This window comes from Rana temporaria, chromosome 12, assembly GCF_905171775.1.
Source record: "Rana temporaria chromosome 12, aRanTem1.1, whole genome shotgun sequence".
NCBI lineage: Eukaryota > Metazoa > Chordata > Amphibia > Anura > Ranidae > Rana > Rana temporaria.
Window position 1 is genome coordinate 47,269,084 of NC_053500.1, and position 22,041 is coordinate 47,291,124.

At 40.1% G+C, this 22,041-nt stretch overlaps 1 protein-coding gene across 1 annotated transcript; it reads right to left on the reverse strand.

Moving 5' to 3' along the window:
* Positions 1-5,041: 5,041 nt before the first annotated feature.
* On the reverse strand, positions 5,042-21,344 carry AOC3 (amine oxidase copper containing 3). Its single transcript, XM_040329830.1, has 4 exons — positions 19,619-21,344; positions 14,002-14,287; positions 8,979-9,108; positions 5,042-5,692 (listed from the first exon to the last, which is right to left on the reverse strand). The coding sequence occupies exons 1-4, from the start codon at positions 21,216-21,218 to the stop codon at positions 5,408-5,410; spliced, it is 2,301 nt and encodes a 766-aa protein (XP_040185764.1). The 5' UTR covers positions 21,219-21,344; the 3' UTR covers positions 5,042-5,407.
* Positions 21,345-22,041: the final 697 nt, after the last annotated feature.

Consider the following 22,041-nt stretch of genomic DNA (forward strand, 5'->3'; position numbering starts at 1 on the left):
CTGAGAAGACGGCGCGCAGCTTTGAAATTATGACGATCGCAGCTGCACGGAGACCGAACCCGGCGTATAAGACGACCCCCGACTTTGGATGCATTTTTTTGCATCCAAAAAGTCGTCTCATACGCCGGAAAATACGGTATTTCTGAAATATACTAATAGGTTTAATGTCTATATAACAATGATCTAGGAATAGAGCGTTAAGAGTTTTGTAAGCAAAAATAAAAGTAATTTCAGAAGATCATTAAAAGTTAATAATGTATCAGGATATATGTCTGATTACATCTGGTTTCAGTGCATTGTATCCCAGACATTTCCAATCTGTTCACCTGAACCTACCGATATAAAAATGACAGAATTTGCATATCCATTAGCCATAGCCATTTTACATAACTTTGTCCTATGATTTCACTAACTTGAATTGCATGGATATCAATGGCAATCACTGCACTTACCGTACGTAGATTTTTTTTATATATATATATAACGTATACAATTGTGACACAAGTCATATTGTAATTTAATGTTATTCAAAATCACCTTTCCTTTTTATCACACAGCTTTGAATTAACTGAGTAAAATATTGCTTATGATTTAGCTAAAGTTTCCATTAATACAATGCTAATTGAAGCTATTTATAAAACACTTCTACGTTGGTACTTGGTCCCTACCCAGGTGTCTAAAATGCATCTGTCCACATTGCCTACCTGTTTCCGATGTTGTGTTCAGTTGGGGATGATGCATCATGCCCGGTGGCAATGCCCCCTCGTGACTAGATTTTAGATTTTGATATTTAATTGAATTAACTCAGTGATGGGGTAAATATCCATAGATCCCCAGAGGCAGCCCTCTTCTATAAGCTGGTTCCCAGGAAGTCAGTGAAATTGATCACGTATGTATTGTTGGCAGTAAGAATTACTATTGCTAGACACTGGAAACAATCTGTAATTCCTCTTGATTATGTAAAGGGCAAACTTAAAGCGGCGGTCTGGCGGGTTTTCGTTTTTTTTTTTTATAACTCCCTCGGGCACTCTTACCTTTGTAAAACAGCCACTTGTGTGTCCCACTATTGTAGCCGCCCTCATTGTTTTTGGCCCGTAAACGATACTTTATAAAATTCCTCGATGGACGTTTCCATCTTTAGTGTGGGCACTCTGAAGCCCAGCAGGATGTGTTTCCGGGATACGGTGAATGCTGACTACCCAGCATTCACCGCTCTATCCCGCGCATGTGCAGTGTTGACGGCGAGCGTCGCCGTCAACACTACACTGTTGCCATCACAACGGCGAGCGTACTGATAAAGTCACGCACCGTTGTGAAGGCGTATTCTACACAATGCTCGCCGAGTCACGTGACCTGCGAGATACCGCAAGATTACGCTACAGCGCGTCTCCTGGGAGTCTCGACACATCACTCCCAGGAGACATCGCGCTGATCGGGGAAAAGTAAAGGAACGCCCACTCCCGCGGGAAAAGGATCCAGGAAGGAAGACAAAATGCTGCCAAATCCAGGTAAGCAAACGGAGAAAAAAAAAATAGGGACGGATTATACATTAAGGATGGGTAATGGTATGGATAAGACAATTTTAGGGTGAACCTCCGCTTTAACTGGATTATGGTCAATGATAAACTCATACACTTCATAACAACACTAAGAAGTTGGATAAAATATGGGATCCGTGGATACAAAATATTTCGGCTCCCTAACCCCTGGGCTAACCGGCTTTTTGTTTCTTTCTTCATTCTGATTTTCATTCTCTTTTTTCTGTAGCTTAGTCTTGTTTGTACCAGGTTGTCTTTAGGGCCTTATATGGTTCTGTTTTTGATGGTATTCTCAGAAATAGGTACAGGGCTTTCTCATTATTCCCTATCCACTGCTTCCCCCACACCCTCCCCTCCCTATCTCCCCATACTATGCATTTATTCCTGTATCTTTTAATACCTGGTTGAAATTCAAGTTACTGATTAGAATTCATTCCTTGTGGATCAGTCCCATGTTTCCTACCTTGTGATAATGATTAATACTCTTTTTTTTTTATATGAAAAAACGTACCTGAGAACATCCCATTGCTAATGTTCGTTTCTTTGACGATGGTCTATATTATCTTTGTTTTTACTTTATGGACTTATGTCCTTGATATGATGACAACCCAAGAACGGGCCATTGTTTAAATTATATATTTGTTACTGTTAAGATCTTTTCAATAAAAATATTGAACTATAAGCCATCACACCAGCAGTCATCAGGGGGGCAGCTCTGACATAAGGAAGCAAAGCCTGTCTCTACTAAGGTGATCGCTTCTACACAGAGACAGCGTAAACCAAGCAGGATCTGCTCTGTAAATAAGCCTAGGTTAACACCAGTGTTGCCAACCGTCCGTATTTTTAATGACAGTTCGTAAAAACGGGCACTTTTTTCCCTCGTTCGTAAATGTCCGTGGTTGTGGGAATGTGCCAGTAAAAATAGTCAAGATCAGTTCGGCTTGGAACTGCGCATGGAGATTGGAGGCAGGGGGTAATGGTGGCTGCGGTGGCACCGCAGAGGGGGATGGAGGCAGGGGGCAATGGAGATAGGGGAAGATTGGAGGCAAGGGGTGTTAGTGGCACAGGGTGATTGGAGGCAGGGGGTGTTGGTGGCACCGCACAGGGGGATGGTGGCAGCACAGAGGTTGGGGGATGGAGACAGGGGTTGTTGGTGGCACAGCAGAGGGGGATGGAGGGAGGGGACGATGGAGGCAGGGGATGATTTGAGGCAGGGGGCCTGGGGGAGATTGGAGGCAGGGGGAGATTGTGGCACCGCAGAGGGGGGTGTTGGTGGCAGAGGGGGATGGAGGCAGGGGGTGATGTGACTAAATAATTTGCCCTTATTATATCAAAAATAATTTTACCTTAATATATACCTTAAATCACCTTGCTATTTGCCTAGCGTACTTGTTTGTAGCCTAAATACTAAAATTTGCACCTAAAAATGTAATTTAGTAACTTTTGTGAAATGCCAGTAAAAACGTGGCTGCGCCACTAAATTTCGGGTGTCGTGCCAGTAAATTTCAATCTGGTAGGTTGGCAACACTGGTTCACACTGACAGCGGGATTGAAATTGTATGAGTTCAGCTGAACTTCGGGGGCAATTTCAGAGACATCTGTGCGGGTTCCTGCACAGATATCTATTGAAATCGCATCCAAAATCACCAAAAGTAGTACAGAAACTACTTTTGGCAATCGGTGTGGCGTTGCACCGATTCCGATGGTACCATTGCTGGCAATAGCTGTCGATTTGGCAAATCACATCAATGTGAACCTAGGCTTAACACAATTTTTATTAAGTCAGTTTTAAGCTTTACATCATTCTCTTATTACCAAGGGTCGTGAAACAAAGACCACACATTTGAGGACCACTTGTAACATTTGACCCAGGATGGGGCTGATTTAAAGGTGAGCACCAGGAAGTACAAAAAATCTACCCTTGCAATAGGGATCTCTGGCACTGCAATGGCTAAACACTAGTTAAAAGAGAAGCATCATACTTACCTAGGTGGATGCAGCATCAGCCCGATGCTACATTTGTCCCCCGCCAGCTCTAACTCTGACAACCGAGCTATCAAACACAGCTGATTGCTCAGTTCTCAGAACTCCCTGAGCAGAGAGCTGGTGACTGTCACTCACTGCTCTCTGCTCTGCCCCTCCACCCCCCCCCCCCGCACTCACTGGAGCACTGGGCTGTTGAGGGGTGGGAGCGGTCAGTTTAGGCTCTCAGCAGATCACTGAGAGCCTGAGCCGGGTTCTGTTCCAGGCATGTGGGTAGATCCCGACTTCATTGTCACGATCTTGCACGAGTCTGGACTGGCTCTGTGACATCAACTGACAGTGGGCTGCAGCCTGCTGTCTGCTGAAAACAGATCACAGGAGTGCAGAATAAACTGCACTCCAGTGATCAACAGGAGAAGTACAGCCAAATGAGCTTTGGCTGTACTTCTCCTTTTAAGTCTACGGGCTGGGGAATGAGGTGTAATACTTACCTTTTTCCTTGTTTCAGCACTCTCCACCTCTCTCTCACACTTCAGGTTGTGGCCAGGCCCTTGCTGTCCTTATATGCATTGTAGGACCATTGGTCCAGCATTTTACTTGATGACATCAGCATACGACAGCTGGCTGGAGAACCTTACAGAAGAGATTTTGGGGAACCTTTTGCACAGGTTGGAGGAAGACTGTTGGTGTAAAGAATAAGGTAAGCAGTACAACTTTTTTTTTTTAGCCCTTCACCTAAAGCTCTCTCCTAAAATGTATTTTCTTCCCTGAACCCCCCCCCCCTTAATGTGAAAAGATTTTTTTTTCTTTTATATGATTTTTAAAAATGTTCCTACTCCAGCCCCACCACCCTAATGGAACATCATCGGCGAGAATGCAAGAACCAGAAGGGATAACTGGCTTCCGTTGGCATAAAGGAAGAAGACTGTGACATGGGGCTGGGCTATGGCGGTGGGGCAACATATTGGAGCAGAACAGTGCTTGATTCGCTGGGCATGTGAATATGTGAATTGAGGACAACTTAACATAACAGGTTAAAAAAAGGGGGGTTGATGTTTCACTTTAACAAGCAGTTAACCCAGTTTCGAAGGGGCACACTACAAGGGTAGCTTTTTTTGTCAAGCTTTAAGTACCCCAAAGCAGAGGGAGCGACAGTAACCATAAACAGAGCTTTCCCAAAATGTTAAAACATCTCTGTGATTGCTAATCTCAGCCACTCCAAGCATCAATTCATCAAACAAATGGAACAAAAGTTTGTGGGGCATCATTTTTGTATAGCAATTCAAACACAACATTTTCCCACTTTCTTAGAGCAAGATCTGCACTTGAAGGCCCCTCTTACGCATTTGTACTTGTTACTTAAAGTAGAACTACAGGCAAAACTTTATTTTTATTTTGGCCAGAGCAAGGGAGAGTTATACCCGTGTCAGATTATTTTTCACCATCTGTGTCCCATTGGGGAGATTTCCCTTCACTTCCTGTCCCATAGCCAAACAGGAAGTGGTGTCCCATTGGGGAGATTTCCCTTCACTTCCTGTCCCATAGCCAAACAGGAAGTGAGAGGAAATCCCTCCAAATTAAGGGAATTCCTTGGGAACCCTGAGGTCAACAGAGCGAATGCCCCCATTGGAAGATTTCCTCTGTATTACTTCTCTGAGTACAACCTAAAATGTAGGATTTTCTTTTACTTTCACTTTTAATAATAATGGATAACAGGACAAAAAGAGAGGGTGAATCTCTTTAACGGGGACACAGACAGCAATAAAAACCTGACAGGTGTTCTATGCACTCTCCACACTATCCAAAGCCTAAAAATTGTGTTGCTTTTAGTTTGCAGCAGATCATACATCCTCTAGTTGTCACAGAACACATGTATATACTTTGACTTATAAATTCACAAGATTCTTAAAGCCTTCATAAGTGAAAGGAGGGATCTTGGGAACACAAGACCCTGTTTTGGACAAACAAGCCATTTGGTTAACATCACATGAACTGTAATCCTGTTTACTCTGAAAATAAACACTATCTGGAGAGTAGATCGAGGGATCAATGTCAAAATAGTTGTAGGGCCTGAGAAAGAACCCAACACCATTTCCTGGAGTGGCAGTGTTTGGAAGGTCCTCTGAGTGGGGTATATGAAGAAATCCAACTGTAATCCAAGCCACCAAATCCTGTGGAAGAGACGTGTCAGTGAGAATTGTACTATACTGATAAATGCTTCATAAGATACAGAGCAGAACCAGACTAAGGAAGTTACTAGTACTAATATTGTAGTCTTTTAGCCCTTTGTATTCAAATCCATAATGGTAAATCTCATGTTTCCCATTGAAAAATAATGAATGTCTTAATAAAAACAGTATTGATTCAAAAATGGAAAGTTGCTAAATCCTAATGATATAGTCTCCTTTGGAACTAAAATATTAACATTAAAACAGAGCTTGTGGTGCAAAGCAAGGTCCATATATACTGCCCCCCCCCCCCCACACACTCCTTTTCTAAATTGCAGTTGGTCCATAAATTACCAATAAAAAATAAATAAATAGATTTGATTTTATACTTATCTTACCCCAATCTTTAATGTACGGTGCTTAGGTGACCGTGGCGTTGGCTTCTTCTTCCAGTGAGATCATGCAGAATACAGAGCAACCCAAATATCGTGAGAGAATACATTTTTGCAATAGAATTGAGTGTCTAGATTTTTTTGCATGACCTCTTCAACAGTTATTGGAATTTTGATGGGTTTTGGATAGAGTAGGGAAGGGATACACTCTTATCAGGTTATTTTGACTGTGTCCCACTGGGGAGGTTTCCCTTTGCCTTTACATATACTTTAGTTTATCCTGAGATATTCACTACCTTAACAAAGAGAATTTTTAGAGTTGTTAAGTCACCAGCCTGTAGTCCAAAATTAGCACACATTTAGCAGTAAAGTGGAACTCATATTGCGAGTAACGCGGTTTACGAGCGTATCGCAATATGAGTTATTTAACAAAAAATCCTGACTCGCCATGTGAGCGATGTCTCGCAAGATGAGTAAGATTTAAGCCGCTGGGGTGTGCAGTACCACATTTGGCCAGAGGTGCGGGGGAACTGGTGATGCTCGGAGACACTCAAAGATGCTCTAATACACCCTTTGTGGGTGATTATTTTGGGCCTCGGGCTGCTCTTTTGTGTGCATCCATACCTGGACCCCAACTGGTTGGTGTAAGGCTGCAGCATTTTTCCAATATTTTAATCTGGATGCAAGATCTTTGATTTCTATGAAAGTTGTATGACGTATTCACGTCCTGTGTCTAACCACCTACCCCTGAAGAAGAGAACTAATATCGCTGACTTGAAGCAAGTTGGGTTATCTCTGTTGCTTCATTTGTTTCAACAGAGTAGTGGTTGCCTTTTACTGTACTGTCATTACTGCATATCTTCATATCTGCATCCTGTATATTCTGCGTATTGTATTCTGGAACAAATTATACCCGTAATCCAAGGTTCTACTGTACAGGTAGTCTCCGAGTTACAAATATCAGACTTACATACGACTCATATTTATAAACGGAGGGAGACAACAGGAAGTGAGAGGAACTCTACCCCTAGGAAGGGAAATTCACTGCTGTACGAATTATCATGGTAAGGTGTCTCTGCTGAAGCTTTATTACCAATTAATGTTTCCATGACAACCCAAAATTTTCTAAATCCGATTGTGACAGGGACAGAAAGTGAGGTGACATCTTCTGAACAGGGGCACAGACAGCAAAACAAACCTTGCAGGGGTGTAACTGTCAGCCTAGCAATGCCTCGTGTAGTTCCGCAACAGCTGGAGGACTGCCAGTTTGACACCTGGGTGCTATATAAATCATCTGCCCTTACTCAAATTGGCCATGGCCAAAACTGCTAGGGGGTGTTTTTCAAAGTGATCTCTCAAAAAAAAAAGCATGGATGGATTGGGAGATGGGGAGTTGCTTTCAATAGTAAAAAATAAATGAAATGGCGTTTTTGGTTTGTGTTGCTCAAATGCAGTGTAGTTCTGCTTAAGCCCCCGTTCACACTGGTGCGACTTAGCAAATCGCATGACAAGTTGCACCCTATTGCCAGCAATGGAACCATTCATATCGCAGTGACTCATATTACAGCGATTTTAAAAAAAGATTCCTACACTACTCTGTACAGATTTCATTGCCGTTGCATAAGCTTCTGTTAAATGAAGTCGCAAACTGCAATAAAATCAGCAGTGCAAATCGCACTGATGTGCAGCTTTGAAATCTCGCAGGAGTAGCGCGATTTCAAAGCCACACCGGTTGGAACCAGGACTTAAGGACAATATTTGTTAACAGATCAATATCATAAAGTTCATGTGAAATATTTCAATTTTGCATTGTTGCTTACACATTGAATCAAATACTAACTTCATAATTTCGAAGGGACTCCAGAGAACCGACTTCCTTAAATATGTTCTACGCTACAGTAAAATATAATGTGGAATATACATACTGTACATGGCTGGAATTTAACAATTTAACAATTTTAACTGTCATTCCACCTTGCAGAAATATTATTGAGGCATAAACTATTGTAAGATATCTGAGAAACGGATATAAGGAGCCGCCTGTGTTCACCTGAAATGGAAATATCTATGTGCCAGACCCAACCGGGACAGGGGCTTTTGCCTACTGACTATGGGCCCTGGGATTCGAGAGAGCTATAAGAATTTAGGAAGATGTCCTGTTATACTGTATAATGCAAGATGACATTACCACATTTACCAGTCAAGGAAGCCATGATGGTCTCTGCCAACTTGAAACACAACAAAAAGATGTATGTGAAAAGAAAGCTGGTTAATTAGATTTGGATAGCCCAGAGGTCTGTCTGTCTGTCTGTCTGTCTGTCTGTCTTTCTCATCCCTTTCTTTCTTTCTTTCTCCTCCCTTTCTTTCTTTCTTTCTCCTCCCTTTCTTTCTTTCTTTCTTTCTCATTTTTTTAAATCTATCTATCTATCTATCTGTGAAGATGGGGGGGGGGGGCGCCACAGGATTTGCTCGCACAGGGCGCCTGAACACCTAAGGCCGGCCCTGCCTACACCTAGGCTTGTCTAGATGACTAAGTGTTAATAAGCTTACTGTTTAATGAGCTTACTGTTTATGTTTAAGTTAGCTATTTATTAAATGTACTGACATTACTGTTTACGGTTTGCATTGTTTAGGATAATGTGATTCAGCTCTTACCTGATGTGTGATATTCTGTGTGAATTTAAAATAAAGTCAGTTCCAGCTTGCACCTAAGCTAGTGTTGTCCAGTTCTGGGGTGCAATTCTCAGCTATAATACCTGGTTCCTGGTTCCAGAGTGGAGGAAGCTGTATCTTGATGGAGGCACCCAGGCTAGGTGCCAGACAGTGCGTCACAATCTACTTGGATAAAGTCAGACTTTCAAAAAACTTTAACTCACCTGATCCCAACTTCAACTCACCTGATCTTGAATATTCTCATCATTTATGAATTTGGAGAAAGTTACACTAGGAGTCCAAGGGTCATTTTGATTGAAGATGGAACTGCTCTCATATTCTTCTTCCTTACGCTTGGTCACTGCTAGCTTATACCTTATCAAAAATAAAAAATAAATTTACCATGCTTGACAATTGTTTTTCAGTTTAATTCAATGTGGTTTTCAGTGCCGTTTTGTGATTACTGTGCTTTTAGTCTTTACTGAATGGGCCTAAAGCAGTTAAAAATCATTGCATTACCTGTATGGTTGCATCATTTGTTCATGATGCAGATCTTGAACCTATCTAGCAGCTCACACACTATCAGTCAAGGCGTATTGTGTTGTCCTAGTTTTCCGTGCTCATTGAACCTCCAAGTGTAGCGCCCCTGCCCTGGCTGGCTAATTTGGTGTATTGTTTTGTTGTAACCAGCTAAGCTGTAATTTACCTTTTTAGATCTGATCAGGTTTATCCCTAAACCTGGTGGTTAATTGCTTCTGCCTGCCTCTGGAAAAATGTTCAAGAAATAGTGTGGGAGAATCAGTCATATTGGATTAGGAATATATATCTGAGCTTAGCCAATTGTTGGGTGGCTGATTTATAAGGTGTGGCTGGGGGGAGAGATAAATGTTTGGGAGGGTATGATCAGAGTGCTCTCTCCTGGGGTATCTCCACCTGGGAGGCAGCCTGTGTGTGATGTGGAGAAGCTACTGCTGATAGGCATGTTTGTATAGTTATTTATGACTAGAATCTGTATTCAAAGTACACTATATTACCAAAAGTATTGGGACACCTGCCTTTACACGCACATGAACTTTAATGGCATCACAGTCTTAGTCCGAAGGATTCAATATTGAGTTGGCCCACCCTTTGCAGCTATAACAGCTTCAACTCTTCTGGAGTGTATCTATGGGAATGTGTGAACATTCTTCCAGAAGCGCATTTGTGAGGTCAGGCACTGATGTGGACAAGAGGGCCTGGCATGCAGTCTCTGCACTAATTAATCCAAAAGGTGTTCTATCGGGTTGAGGTCAGGACTATATACAGGCCAATCAAATTCCTCCACTCCAAACTCGCTCACCCATGTCTTTATAGACCTTGCTTTGTGCACTGATGCATAGTCATGTTGGAACAGAAAGGAGCCATCCCCAAACTGTTCCACAAAGTTGAAAGCATGAAAATGTCTTGGTATGCTGATGCCGTCAGGCTACCTTCACACTGAGCACCTGTGTCGTTAGTGCTAAAGCGCCACTCTTTTTTGCGGCACTTTAGCAATGTTTTAGGGGCACTTTTCAGTGCTTTTTTATCCAAAAAATTGTGTTTTTTGCAGTGCTTTGGAAGTGCTGCCCATTCATTGCAATGGGCAGGGAGTTTTGGGAGCGCTAATTACAGTGCTCCCAAACTGCCCCAAAGATGCTGCTTGCAGGACTTTTCATAATGTCCAAGAGGCTCATCGCCCCAGTGTGAAAAGACACACTGCAATGAATGGGAGGAGGTTTTCAGGCGGTTTTCAGAGGCAATTCCTAGTGCTAAAATACCTCAACCTCCTCAGTGTAAAAGTAGCCAAAGAGTTCCCTTCACTGGAACTAAGGGGGCAAGCCAATCCCCTGAAAAACAACCCCACACATAATACTCCTCCTCCAAATGATTTGGACCAGTGCACAAAGCAAGGTCCATAAAGACATAGATGTCCCAATATTTATGGAAATATATTGCACCAACTTATGGAAACTCCTGCACTGGCTATTGTTTAAACATCTGTGAAACAGTAAATAATTCTATACGAACAGTTCACTAAGGATTTAAAGTGACCTTAAATAATAACAGCTAGGCTTTGCAATACAGGCTAAACTTGGCCTATTCCTTCTGTGATAATTATTTATGTAGGGTCTCACAGTACAGATAAAGTATTCCAATAATGTGTTTTGGTTTCAATATGAAGACATGACTTGTCTTGTGGCCTGTGGGACAGCAGGTTTTAGAGAGAGCCGTGTAGATGCGCACGTGGGATATCACTGCAGGATACTCTGATGCCGCGTACACACGACCGTTTTTCGGGTTCTAAAAAGTTACGTATTTTTTTTAATGTCATTAAAAACTATCGTGTGTGGGCTTCAGAGCATTTTTCACGATCTAAAAAATGGGCATTAAAAATTTCGAACATGCTCTATTTTTTCACGCCGTTTTTAACGTTGTCGTTTTTAAGGTTGTAAAAAATGGTTGTGTGTGGGCTTTAACGACGTGAAAAAAATGCGCATGCTCAGAAGCATGTTATAAGACGGGAGCACTCGTTCTGGTAAAACTACTGTTCGTAATGGAGTAAGCACATTCATCACGCTGTAACAGACAGAAAAGCGCGAATCGTCTTTTACTAACATGAATTTAGCTAAAGCAGTCCAAAGGGTGGCGCCATCCGAATGGAATTTCCCCTTTATAGTGCCATCGTACGTGTTGTACGTCACCGCGCTTTACTAGAGCATTTTTGTTCACGATCGTGTGTAGGCAAGGTCGTTTTTAATGATCGGGTTGAAAAAAACGTTGTTTTTTTCTAGACCCTTAAAAACTTCATTTTTTAGAACCCGAAAAACGGTTGTGTGTACGCGGCATGACTGTCATTGGATGCTTTTCTTAAAAAAAAAGTTTAAGTATAAAGATAATGAAAAATATAAAAAAATATTAAAATGTTATTGTAATATCTTCCAGAGAAATAAAAAACAAAAAAGTGCTTATCACCAAGATGCAAGTTAGGTATAAAAATAAAAAAGATAATAATTTTTTTTTAAATATAAGCACTTTTAGGCTCAAAATAATTTTGTATGCTCCTTAGTAGGCAGCTTATTATATAAATGTCCATTATGAACCTTAGGTTTTTTACAAACTTCTGGTAACCGGAAATTCCAGAAGTTTATTTGAGGTTAGGTATAAAATAATTGGTCAAAATAAAAGTTCAAACTTTGTATTGCTGAACTAAGATGAATTGGTCTGTCCTATAGCTCCATGTCGGTAAGATAGTCAATCAAAAGTAGAGATCTGTCTGTAAGTTGAGGCCCTAAGGTGCTAGAGTATTCATTGTAAAAATCCATTTGGATTCTGTTTGGGACATTGCAAATTCATAGGAACTTGTATAGAATATGATTTGCACATATCCTTTAGTAAATCAGCTCAAATTCCTTATAATGGACATTACTATTGAATCGCACAATGACTTTGGAATGTTTCAACATTCTGAAATATTTAGGATTGTATGATCCATAAGTTAAAATCATTTGCTAAAATATTTTAACTATTAAAAGATACATTTTGAAAAATTTAAGACCAGAGTTGGGTGATTTCAATGTTTTTACCACTAAATCAACCGACTTTCACCCAATATTCACAAATTTTTACATTAGGCTTTGATTTAAAATGTGTAATCCATGGGTGAAAGATGTGTGAACTTTGGGTGAAACATTGATAAATAGACCCCTATGTGCACTTTCATAGGGGATATACCCTACCACACCTCCAGCCCTAGCAGGCTTTCTTTATATATTACAGATAGGTGTAAACACACCAAAATGTGACAGCCAAGACATATGGCAAGCCATGGCTTTATATACATTCTTTCAGGGCCAAATAGCAAATAGATGCAGGTTATTGTCTTCAACAAAGTGTACCAAGCATGTGCGTTTCTAGTGTCCTGTAGTGTTGGTGCATCGCTTGCTACTGTATTAGTGGATTGGGATAGCATTTAAAATGCTTGTAAAGTGCTGCACAAACTGTCAGAGCTAAATAAATTAGACACATGCACTGCCGAAAAAAAAAAAAAGTTTTAGTATCATTTTTTTTTCCATTTTTCGAGTCATTCGTTATGATCGAAATTCGTACATTAGAAAATCCGAAAAATTAGAAAATTCAAAAATCCGAAAACCATATATTCAATATTCATAATTCGTAAATTTGAATACTCAAAATCCGTAAATTCAAAATAATAACTAACTAATAATAAATTACTATAAAACTTGAGGTATTGGAATTTCCTTTCAAATTTGGCTGTCAGTTATTGTAAGTTATTGTAACGTATACAAATTTATCTGAATTAGGAATTATCCGAGTTACAAATTTGAGTTACGAATTATCCAAAATAATGAATTTCGCATCTTAACAAATGTAACAGAACTAATTAATTATAATAATAATAAGGCTTTATTATTGCTATTTATTATTTTGTATTCATTATGTTCCATTCGTTTAGATGCAGCATTCTTTATTTTGGAAAATGTGTAACTTTGGATACATTTGTATTCGTTACATTCACTATCAGCCTAATTTGAAAGGAAATTGCAATACCTATAATTTAATAGTTAGTAATGGTTAAGTAATTATTAGTTAGTTATTATATCAGATTTTCTAATTTTTGTTCTTCTTTTGCATTCTCATTTATTTTCAAATGTTCTGATTTTCGATTTTCGAATTTCAGTCTAATATAGATCCTGTATAATAATAATAATTGCCATTGTACCAGTGTATGGCAGGTGCCGTCTTCACAGACAACAATACAACTTGACATACAGTAAGTGTGGATTACAATTAAAAGAGAGAACTTTCTATGGACAGAATGAGTGTGGGGATAAATGGTGCTAAGGTGAGCTAGGCGTTAGGCTTCCCACAGATAGGCACACATGAGGGAGCAGTGGGTAAGGGGGCCTGAATAGGCAACATGCCAGTGTACCTTTAAAGTCACATGACTAATTTCTCTGGCTTATTAAAAGAATATTGCGCATTATGAGACCTCAAGATTACATGATTCCCTATTTTTTTCTGATCTGGAGAGTAATGGACACATTTACATGCAAATATTCAGGAAAAACAGAAAATCTTAGATCAATCTCCTCTTGAACAGGATGGCCATAAATGGATTGCGAATTGGTCCGGTTCCTGCTGAACCGGCCAAACTTTGATCCATGTAAGGCCAACTTTAGGTTGATCATATCTGATTTCATCATTGATTTGCTCAGCACTATTCCTTACCTGGCCCATCCCATTGCTTTCTCCTCAGGACTTTCTTTTGGCAACGGTTCTCCAGCAAAGCTGACTATCTGGATTCTGTAGGAACGAGGGTGACCCCATTTGTTTGTGGAATTACTGGCAATATGGATATACCGGGGCATCTTGGCATCCTGCTCAAATGCAGCTTTATTTTCAGTCTCCAGAGTGTTCCGCACCACCTTTGGCCTCTGTACCTTGACATCTGTCTGCCACGGTATGTTTAAAGGATTAAACTGCATATCTTGGGTCATAACAGAATTAGCGATGCCTATAAAAAAACATATTGTATAAATTATAAAAAACAAGTGTTTATTTACTTTATGAACCTATGTACTGTATATTTATTTGTGTGCCTAAATTTCAATTGAACCCTCTAATTTACTGAAATGCAGCCAGGCTGTTTATACAGTAACAAATATGCCACTTTTTACATTTTTGTATACATTTCTTGAACGCTTGCAGTATTAGTAGAGTTGGACTGACTTTTCAAACACAAGCAGCAGCCCAGCTCTCCAACACAGCCTCCTGAACACTGCTCTAATCAACAGCACTCCTTGGGGGAGTGGGAATGATTTTGGTTAAAGTGGTGGTCAGGGAAGGTGGTGTTGATAACTTGCTCTCCTTTAATCCTATATATTGCTCTTTTTAAAAAAAAGTAAAAAAAAGGCATAATTATTACTGTTAATGCAGCCTCACTGCAATAGATTAATACAATTGAAGAAATAGCAACACTATTAGTTTATTAAAAGTGTGGAAATATATGAATTTATTTTATAAGGTAAGCAGGCATTAAAGTGAAAGTAAGCCCTCTTATAGTTTTCAGCCAAGGAAACTGCCATCTTGGCCTCTGTTTAATCTACAACTGTTATGATGCTGCACATATGATCAGTTATGACTCCAGCCATTGGATGGTTTGACAGTTTGGTTGAGAGCCCAACCAATGGGAGTGCTACATTTCGGCACGTACAAGGAAACTGCCATCTTGGCCTCTGTTTAATCTACAACTGTTATGATGCTGCACATATGATCAGTTATGACTCCAGCCATTGGATGGTTTGACAGTTTGGTTGAGAGCCCAACCAATGGGAGTGCTACGCTTCGGCATGTACTGGAAATGTACATTTTTTTTAAACTGTTAGGCCCCTTTCACACTACTGCGACTTCAAAGTTTTTACAGCGATTTTGCCGCTGGTTCTGACAGTAAGGGGCCACTCCCTTGACTGCAGATCATTTGCCTAGCTACCTCTGCCAAATTGGGTGTTGTATCTGAGTTGCAGAGGGAGGGAACCTAAGGAACTTATACTCCCTGAGAGTGTCAAGCAACCCAAGAAGTTTTGTGAAATGGAGTTAAAGGGGTCCCTGAGGGGACTTGCATTTGGCTGTGTGTTAAAACCAAACCAAGCATGTCTCTGTCCCATCTCTTTTTGGATAAAACAGCTACCCCTGATGGTAGATTAATCCCTTCACCATATTGTGCCAAACTCCTGGCCATAGGCCCGGTAAGAGGCACATGAGGATTCTTGTACATATACAACTCTACACCCATAGGGATAATGCACTACCAACCATTCAACTATCTCAGTGTCCCACTACTCCTTTCTCAGCTCTTCTTTTTGTTACATTCTCCTCCTGTGGGGTCCTGCCTTAATATTGCATTTGCTTCTAATATTCAACAATAAAGGAATTTTAGGATAATCGTAACATCTAACATCAAACTGACATACTGGAAGAATGCTTTGAATGCCATACACAGGAGCAGACATTCTGTAGCTGTCATTTAGTGTGTTATCTAAAAACATGCCCGGCTGGGCTATAGACTGGGAGATTGGTAGAGACGGGTATACCAATGAGGGCACATTGATCATACTTGGTGATGTAAGATGTATGCTATGGACTTAGTATACATGGATAAATGGTTCCAACTCTGTGGTGTTTCCAAAGAGAGAGGAGGTGAAAAGGAAGATGGCTTGCAAAGTATGGCGTTCCGTGTGTAAGGGCCCTTTCCTACTGAGGAGTTTTTAACTGTTTTGTGTTGAAAAAAAGCATCTGAAAAGCGTAAGAAAAAGAGAATTTGCACTCCTTAACCTTCCTTTTGAGGATGCCCCACAGATGCTCAATAGGGTTTAGGTCTGGAGACATGCTTGGCCAGTCCATCTCCTTTACCCTCAGGTTTTTTAGCAAGGCAGTGGTCGTCTTGGAGGTGTGTTTGGGGTCGTTATCATGTCTTATGAATCACTACATAAAAAGCTAGCATTACATAAATATAGGTAGTATATGTATTTCTTCAGTCTGTTATCTATTAGTAAACATGTAGGATAGTCCAAATTTTTGTATGAACTATAACTGATCCAAGTTCAGTTTTAACCAGGGCAAATTCTCTAACATCCACCAGCTCTGTGATGTCGTCATGGAGGAGTGGAAGAGGACTCAAGTGGCAACCTGTGAAGCCCTGGTGAACTCCATTCCCAAGAGGGTTAAGGCAGTGCTGGAAAATAATGGTGGCCACGCAAAATATTGACCCTTTGGGCCCAATTTGGACATTTAGGGGTGTACTCACTTTTGTTGCCAGAGGTTTAGACATTAATGGCTGTGTGTTGAGTTATTTTGAGGGAACAGCAAATGTATACAGTTATACACGCTGTACACTCACTACTTTACATTGTAGCAAAGTGTAATTTCTTCAGTGTTGTCACATGAAAAGATAGAATAAAATATTTACAAAAATGTGAGGGGTGTACTCACTTTTGTGAAATACTGTATATAGGCCATATAGAGCTACTGATAAAGCAACCATTTTGTATTGCATTTCTCCTAAAAAGTTGATACAAAACTAAAATATATACAATTTATAATATACTGTAATATTTAAATAGAGAATGGCACTTTCTGTTTCCATTAAGAGGCACATGAGGATTCTTGTACATATACAACTCTACACCCATAGGGATAATGCACTACCAACCATTCAACTATCTGTGTCCCACTACTCCTTTCTCAGCTCTTCTTTTTGATACATTCTCCTCCTGTAGGGTCCTGCCTTAATATTTTACTTACTTCTAATGAGGACCCTTTTCCAATAGTTCTCCTGTTGCTTTCACCCTCTTTAATGTTCATTTCCACTGACCAGAGGCGTAACTAGAATATTAAAGCGGAGTTCCGGCCACAATTTAACTTTGTATATATAAATACCCCTGTAATACACAAGCTTAATGTATTCTAGTAAAGTTAGTCTGTAAACTAAGGTCAGTTTTGTTAGGTTGTTACAGCATTTAGACACTTTATAAAATAGAAATTGACTGGGGCCATCTTAAGTGGGGGCATCATGAAGCCAGACTGTATGACTTCCTGGATTTCAGCCTTGCAAATCTCGCACATGCTCAGTGCTGCACAAGCAGTGTCAGATCAGGTTTCAGCACCTGTGCTGTCCAAGTCACATGATTCTTTGAGACTGGGGAATGCACAGACTCCTGGAAAGTTACACCCACTACATTCCCAGGAGTCTGTGCGGTGTAGGTTAGGAAGCATTAAGCATCTAGGTGCAGGAAGTGGGAAGATTAACTATTCTGCCTAGCAACAACACTTTGAAGGCATCTAAAAAAAAAAATTTTTCATAAAGGACTAATGAATTTTTTTTTAAAACTACTGATGTAATGTTATATTTATGGGTGGAACTCCACTTTAAATAGGTTGTAAAGGTTCGTCTTTTATTTTCTAAATAGGTTCCTTTAAGCTAGTGCATTGCTGGTTCACTTACCTTTTCCTTTAATTTCCCTTCTAAATTTTTTCTTTGATTGAATTTCTCTGAATTTCTCACTTCCTGTTTCTCCTCAGTAAGCTTTCCACCGTTATCCGAGTGGTGGAAAGTCATTTAGAACAGCTTACTGAACACCTTACTGAGGAGGAACAGAAAGTGAGAAATTCAGACAAGTAGCCAGATTCAGAAAGACTGGCTTAACTTTGTGCAGGCGTAGCGTATCGCATTTATGCTACGCCGCTGTAAGTCAGAGAGGCAAGTGCTGTATTCACAAAGCACTTGCATCCTAAGTTACGGCGGCGTAGCGTAAATGGGCCGGCGTAAACCCGCCTAATTCAAATTGTGTTGAGGTGGGCGTGTTTTATGCAATTAGACCATGACCCCACGTAAATGACGTTTTGTACGAACGGCGCATTGCGCCGTCCGTGGACGTATCCCAGTGCGCATGCTCCAAATTATGCCGCAAGGACTTATTGGTTTCGACGTGAACGTAAATTACGTCCAGCCCCATTCACGGACGACTTACGCAAACGATGTAAAAAATTCAAAATTTGACGCGGAAACGACGTCCATACTTAACATTGGCTAGGCCAGCTTTTTGTTGGACTAACTTTACGCCTGAAAACGCCTTACATAAACGGCGTATCTTTACTGTGACGGGCAAGCGTACTTTCGTGAATAGGCGTATTTAGCTGATTTACGCATTCTAGGCATAATTCAGCGTACACGCCCCTAGCGGCCGGCGTAAATAGTCAGCTAAAATACGACGGCGCCCACAGTCGTATCTTAGCTACATTTAAGTGCATCTCAATTTGAGAATACACTTAAATGTACGACGGCGCAGATTCAGAGTTACGACGGCGTATCTACTGATACGCCGGCGTAAAGCTCTCTGAATCTGGCTAAAAGAAAACAAAGAAAATAAACTTTTAGACGGGAAATGGAAGGAAAAGGTAAGTGAACCAACAATGCACTAGCTTAAAGGAACCTATTTAGAAAATAAAAAACGAACCTTTACAACCCCTTGTAAGCACTGTGATTAGTGGAACTATGTGTACGCATGATTAATCAACTTTCTTGACATCAAAAGGAAACAGAACGAATTAGATCACCTGAAAATATTTAGATTTTTTTTAAGGATTTGTAACATATGTGCTACCTTTTTCCATTTACAGTTTTATAGCATGCAGAACGCAGAACAATTTAAAATAAAATGCTTTCTAATGCCAAAAAAAAAAAAAGACAATGCAAAATTGTGTGTGCATAGAAGGCTTAAAGGGGTGGTTCCCCCTAAAAAAAAATTCTAACAATACATTCGGAAGACTGCTTACACTGCGGGTAGGCTGGCTTTTTATTTATTTTTTTCGTACATACCTCGATCATATCGCATATCGCCGTTTCATCCCTCGGCTTCCGGATACGAGTCTTGCTGGACCTAGTTGATTGACGTTCCTCCGACCGGCGCATACTGCGCGTCACGACATTCCGACAGAAGCTGAACGTCATTGCGCAGGCGCCGTATAGAGTCGGCTCTATACGGCGCCTGCGCAGCGACGTTCGGCTTCTTTCGGAAAGTCGTGACGTCAAGTATGCGTCGGTCGGAGGAACGTCAATCAACTACGAACGCCCACCGCCACAAGACTCATACCCGGAAGTCGAGGGATGAAACGGCGATATCGAGGTATGTACGAAAAAAAAAAAAAAAAGCCAGCCTACCCGCAGTGTAAGCAGTCTTCCAAATGTATTGTTAGAAATGTGTTTTAAGGGGGAACCACCGCTTTAAGGTATTACACTCTATATTATACAATATGACTTTCCCAGTAATCAGATGATTATAAATCTTACCTCCAACATCAATATCCACTTTGTAATTCATAAAATGCGTATGAAGTGTTCCCAATGTATGTTCGCCAACTTTTGAGCCATAATCTTTACCATCAGCAAAGTAGAATGAGGAACTGATATATCCAGTGGCATATATCTTGGCTTCAATAACTCCATTTTGGTAGAATATAAAATCCCATACATAATCATAGTTAATAAGAGTTGACACAGCTCGGACAACCAGAACACTGTTGGTCAGTCCTCCATAATACATAGAGTGCATATTAGAATAGTGTCGACGAAGAGGCATTCCAGTATTATGTTCAAAAATGCATATGGAATTTTTGGTCGTTTCAGGAGTCTCAGATTCCATTAGATGGTGAGTATCAACATAAGTAGCCAGATAAGGGCAATCAACACCTCTTACCAACTCAAAGGAGAACCTTCCAATACCAAAACTGCCATCAAGGTATCTTGTGATCATTCCACCTGGTGCATTAGAGCCATAGACTGCAATTGCCTCTTGAGTGCTGATTTCATAAACAATACGTTCATTATTAAATCTGATGTCAAAAAGACGTAGACCAGTGTTCACATTTAGACCAAATGAAAAGTCCCAAGATTGGAAGGTTACCCGGCTGTCTTGAACAGTATATCGTTTGCCAGCTGGGTCAAACTGAAAAGGTGCTCCAGGTGTTGGATTTGTTTTAGGATTCATAGATCCAATGTCATTGTCTGGAGTTACATTTTCAATCTTAATCACATTAATTCCTCCAGCATTGTACTGTTTTTCCAAATCAGCCATGTTCGAGAAGTAAACACCATTGTAAAAAACTTTGGTGACTTTCCATTTGGTGACATCCAGACTCTTATGGTCAAGAAGAATTTCAAGTCCAACTGGCTGGACAGAAAAGCAACTTTCTTTCATTTTAAGAAACATAACAAACCATGTACTTCTGTCTCCAGATTTGAAGCCCCTTGGGACAGTTGTAAGAGCAGCAAAATTATCTCTATTATAGCCCAGAGCTTTCAAAAAATTAGGAGCTTTAGAAAATTCACTTTCATAAACCATACTGTAAGCATCAGCATACTCTTTTCCGATAACAGGTCGACGGTGATAAGGCAGCTTGTCTTTGTATTTCTCCAACGTAATATCCTTATGATATGATGGGTTTGGAAATGGACCAACCACATATTCGGTAATGTTGGGTTCTTCTTGATCACCAAAGAAAACCACAGCAAGTGCCTCCCGGTTAGGCTTTTCAGCTCCATTATCTAAATAGTCTAGAACTTTCTGTTTTGGAGGATATTTAACATCAATATAGTAAATACAATTTTCTGTAGGCTTTGCATTGTCTGCACTGACCAAGTTCTTACCAAGATGTTTCTTTAGGTAGTCAACTGTTGCAGAAAACTCTTCTGGTTTCAGGTCTGAAAAGATTACATTTTGATTGCTTATCTTTTTCTTCTGTGCAGCATTGGGGTTGGTATTGCCATGATAGTGTGATTGCGTGTCACAGCTTTGGCTTGACTTTCCTGTTCCTGACAATAAAACAACAACCAGTGCCAATATAGTGGCCAATGACAGAACCAGCAGAATGATGACAGCCTTCATGTTCATTATGGCAAAGATAGAATGTATATCAAGGGAAAGAAAAAGCCTTTATATGTTCTCAGAGAGAAATTCTTGTTTAAAAGAGTGAGGGGATGTCTGAAAACAGCAGATGATCATTTGTAAATTGGGCTTAGTTCCCAGTCGGAAGAGGATACACTATATGGTTCTAATTGAAAGCATTCTTGAAAAATTATGGTGGAAACTATAAAACATTTTTTATTCCAACCGTCTGGAAAGAGCTATTTTGCAAAAGTAAGAAATCCATTGAATTCTTTTTTTCTCTCAATGTATAACTTTATGACAGTGTTTTGACACTCCTAAAAGAATAAGGTAAAGCAGGAGCTTGATTTCACTCACAAAAACATTATACAAAAAACATAGCTTCAAATAAATGAATATACGTGACTTGTTTTTGTTGCAGAGTATAATCAGTTTAAGAATATTATTAACCAGCATAACAGATTTATTTAATTTAATGTCTCCTAGATTGTAATCTCTAACAAGCAGGGCTCTTTGATTCCTCCTGTATTAAATTGTATTGTAACTGTACTGTCTGCCCTCATGTTGTAAAGCGCTGCGCAAACTGTTGGCACTATATAAATCCTGTATAATAATAATAATAACAATAGTGACTGATGATATGCAATGTAGCAATACAAAGCATTTGATCAGATTTCAGTTTTCTCAAAGCGGAACTAAACCCTTCTATCCTTTACATCCACCTTTACATCCAAGGAAGCTGCAATCTTAGCCTCTGTTTGATCTGCCATTGCCATGGTGCTGCACATGTGATCAGTTATAATATCAACTATTGGATGGCGTGACAATG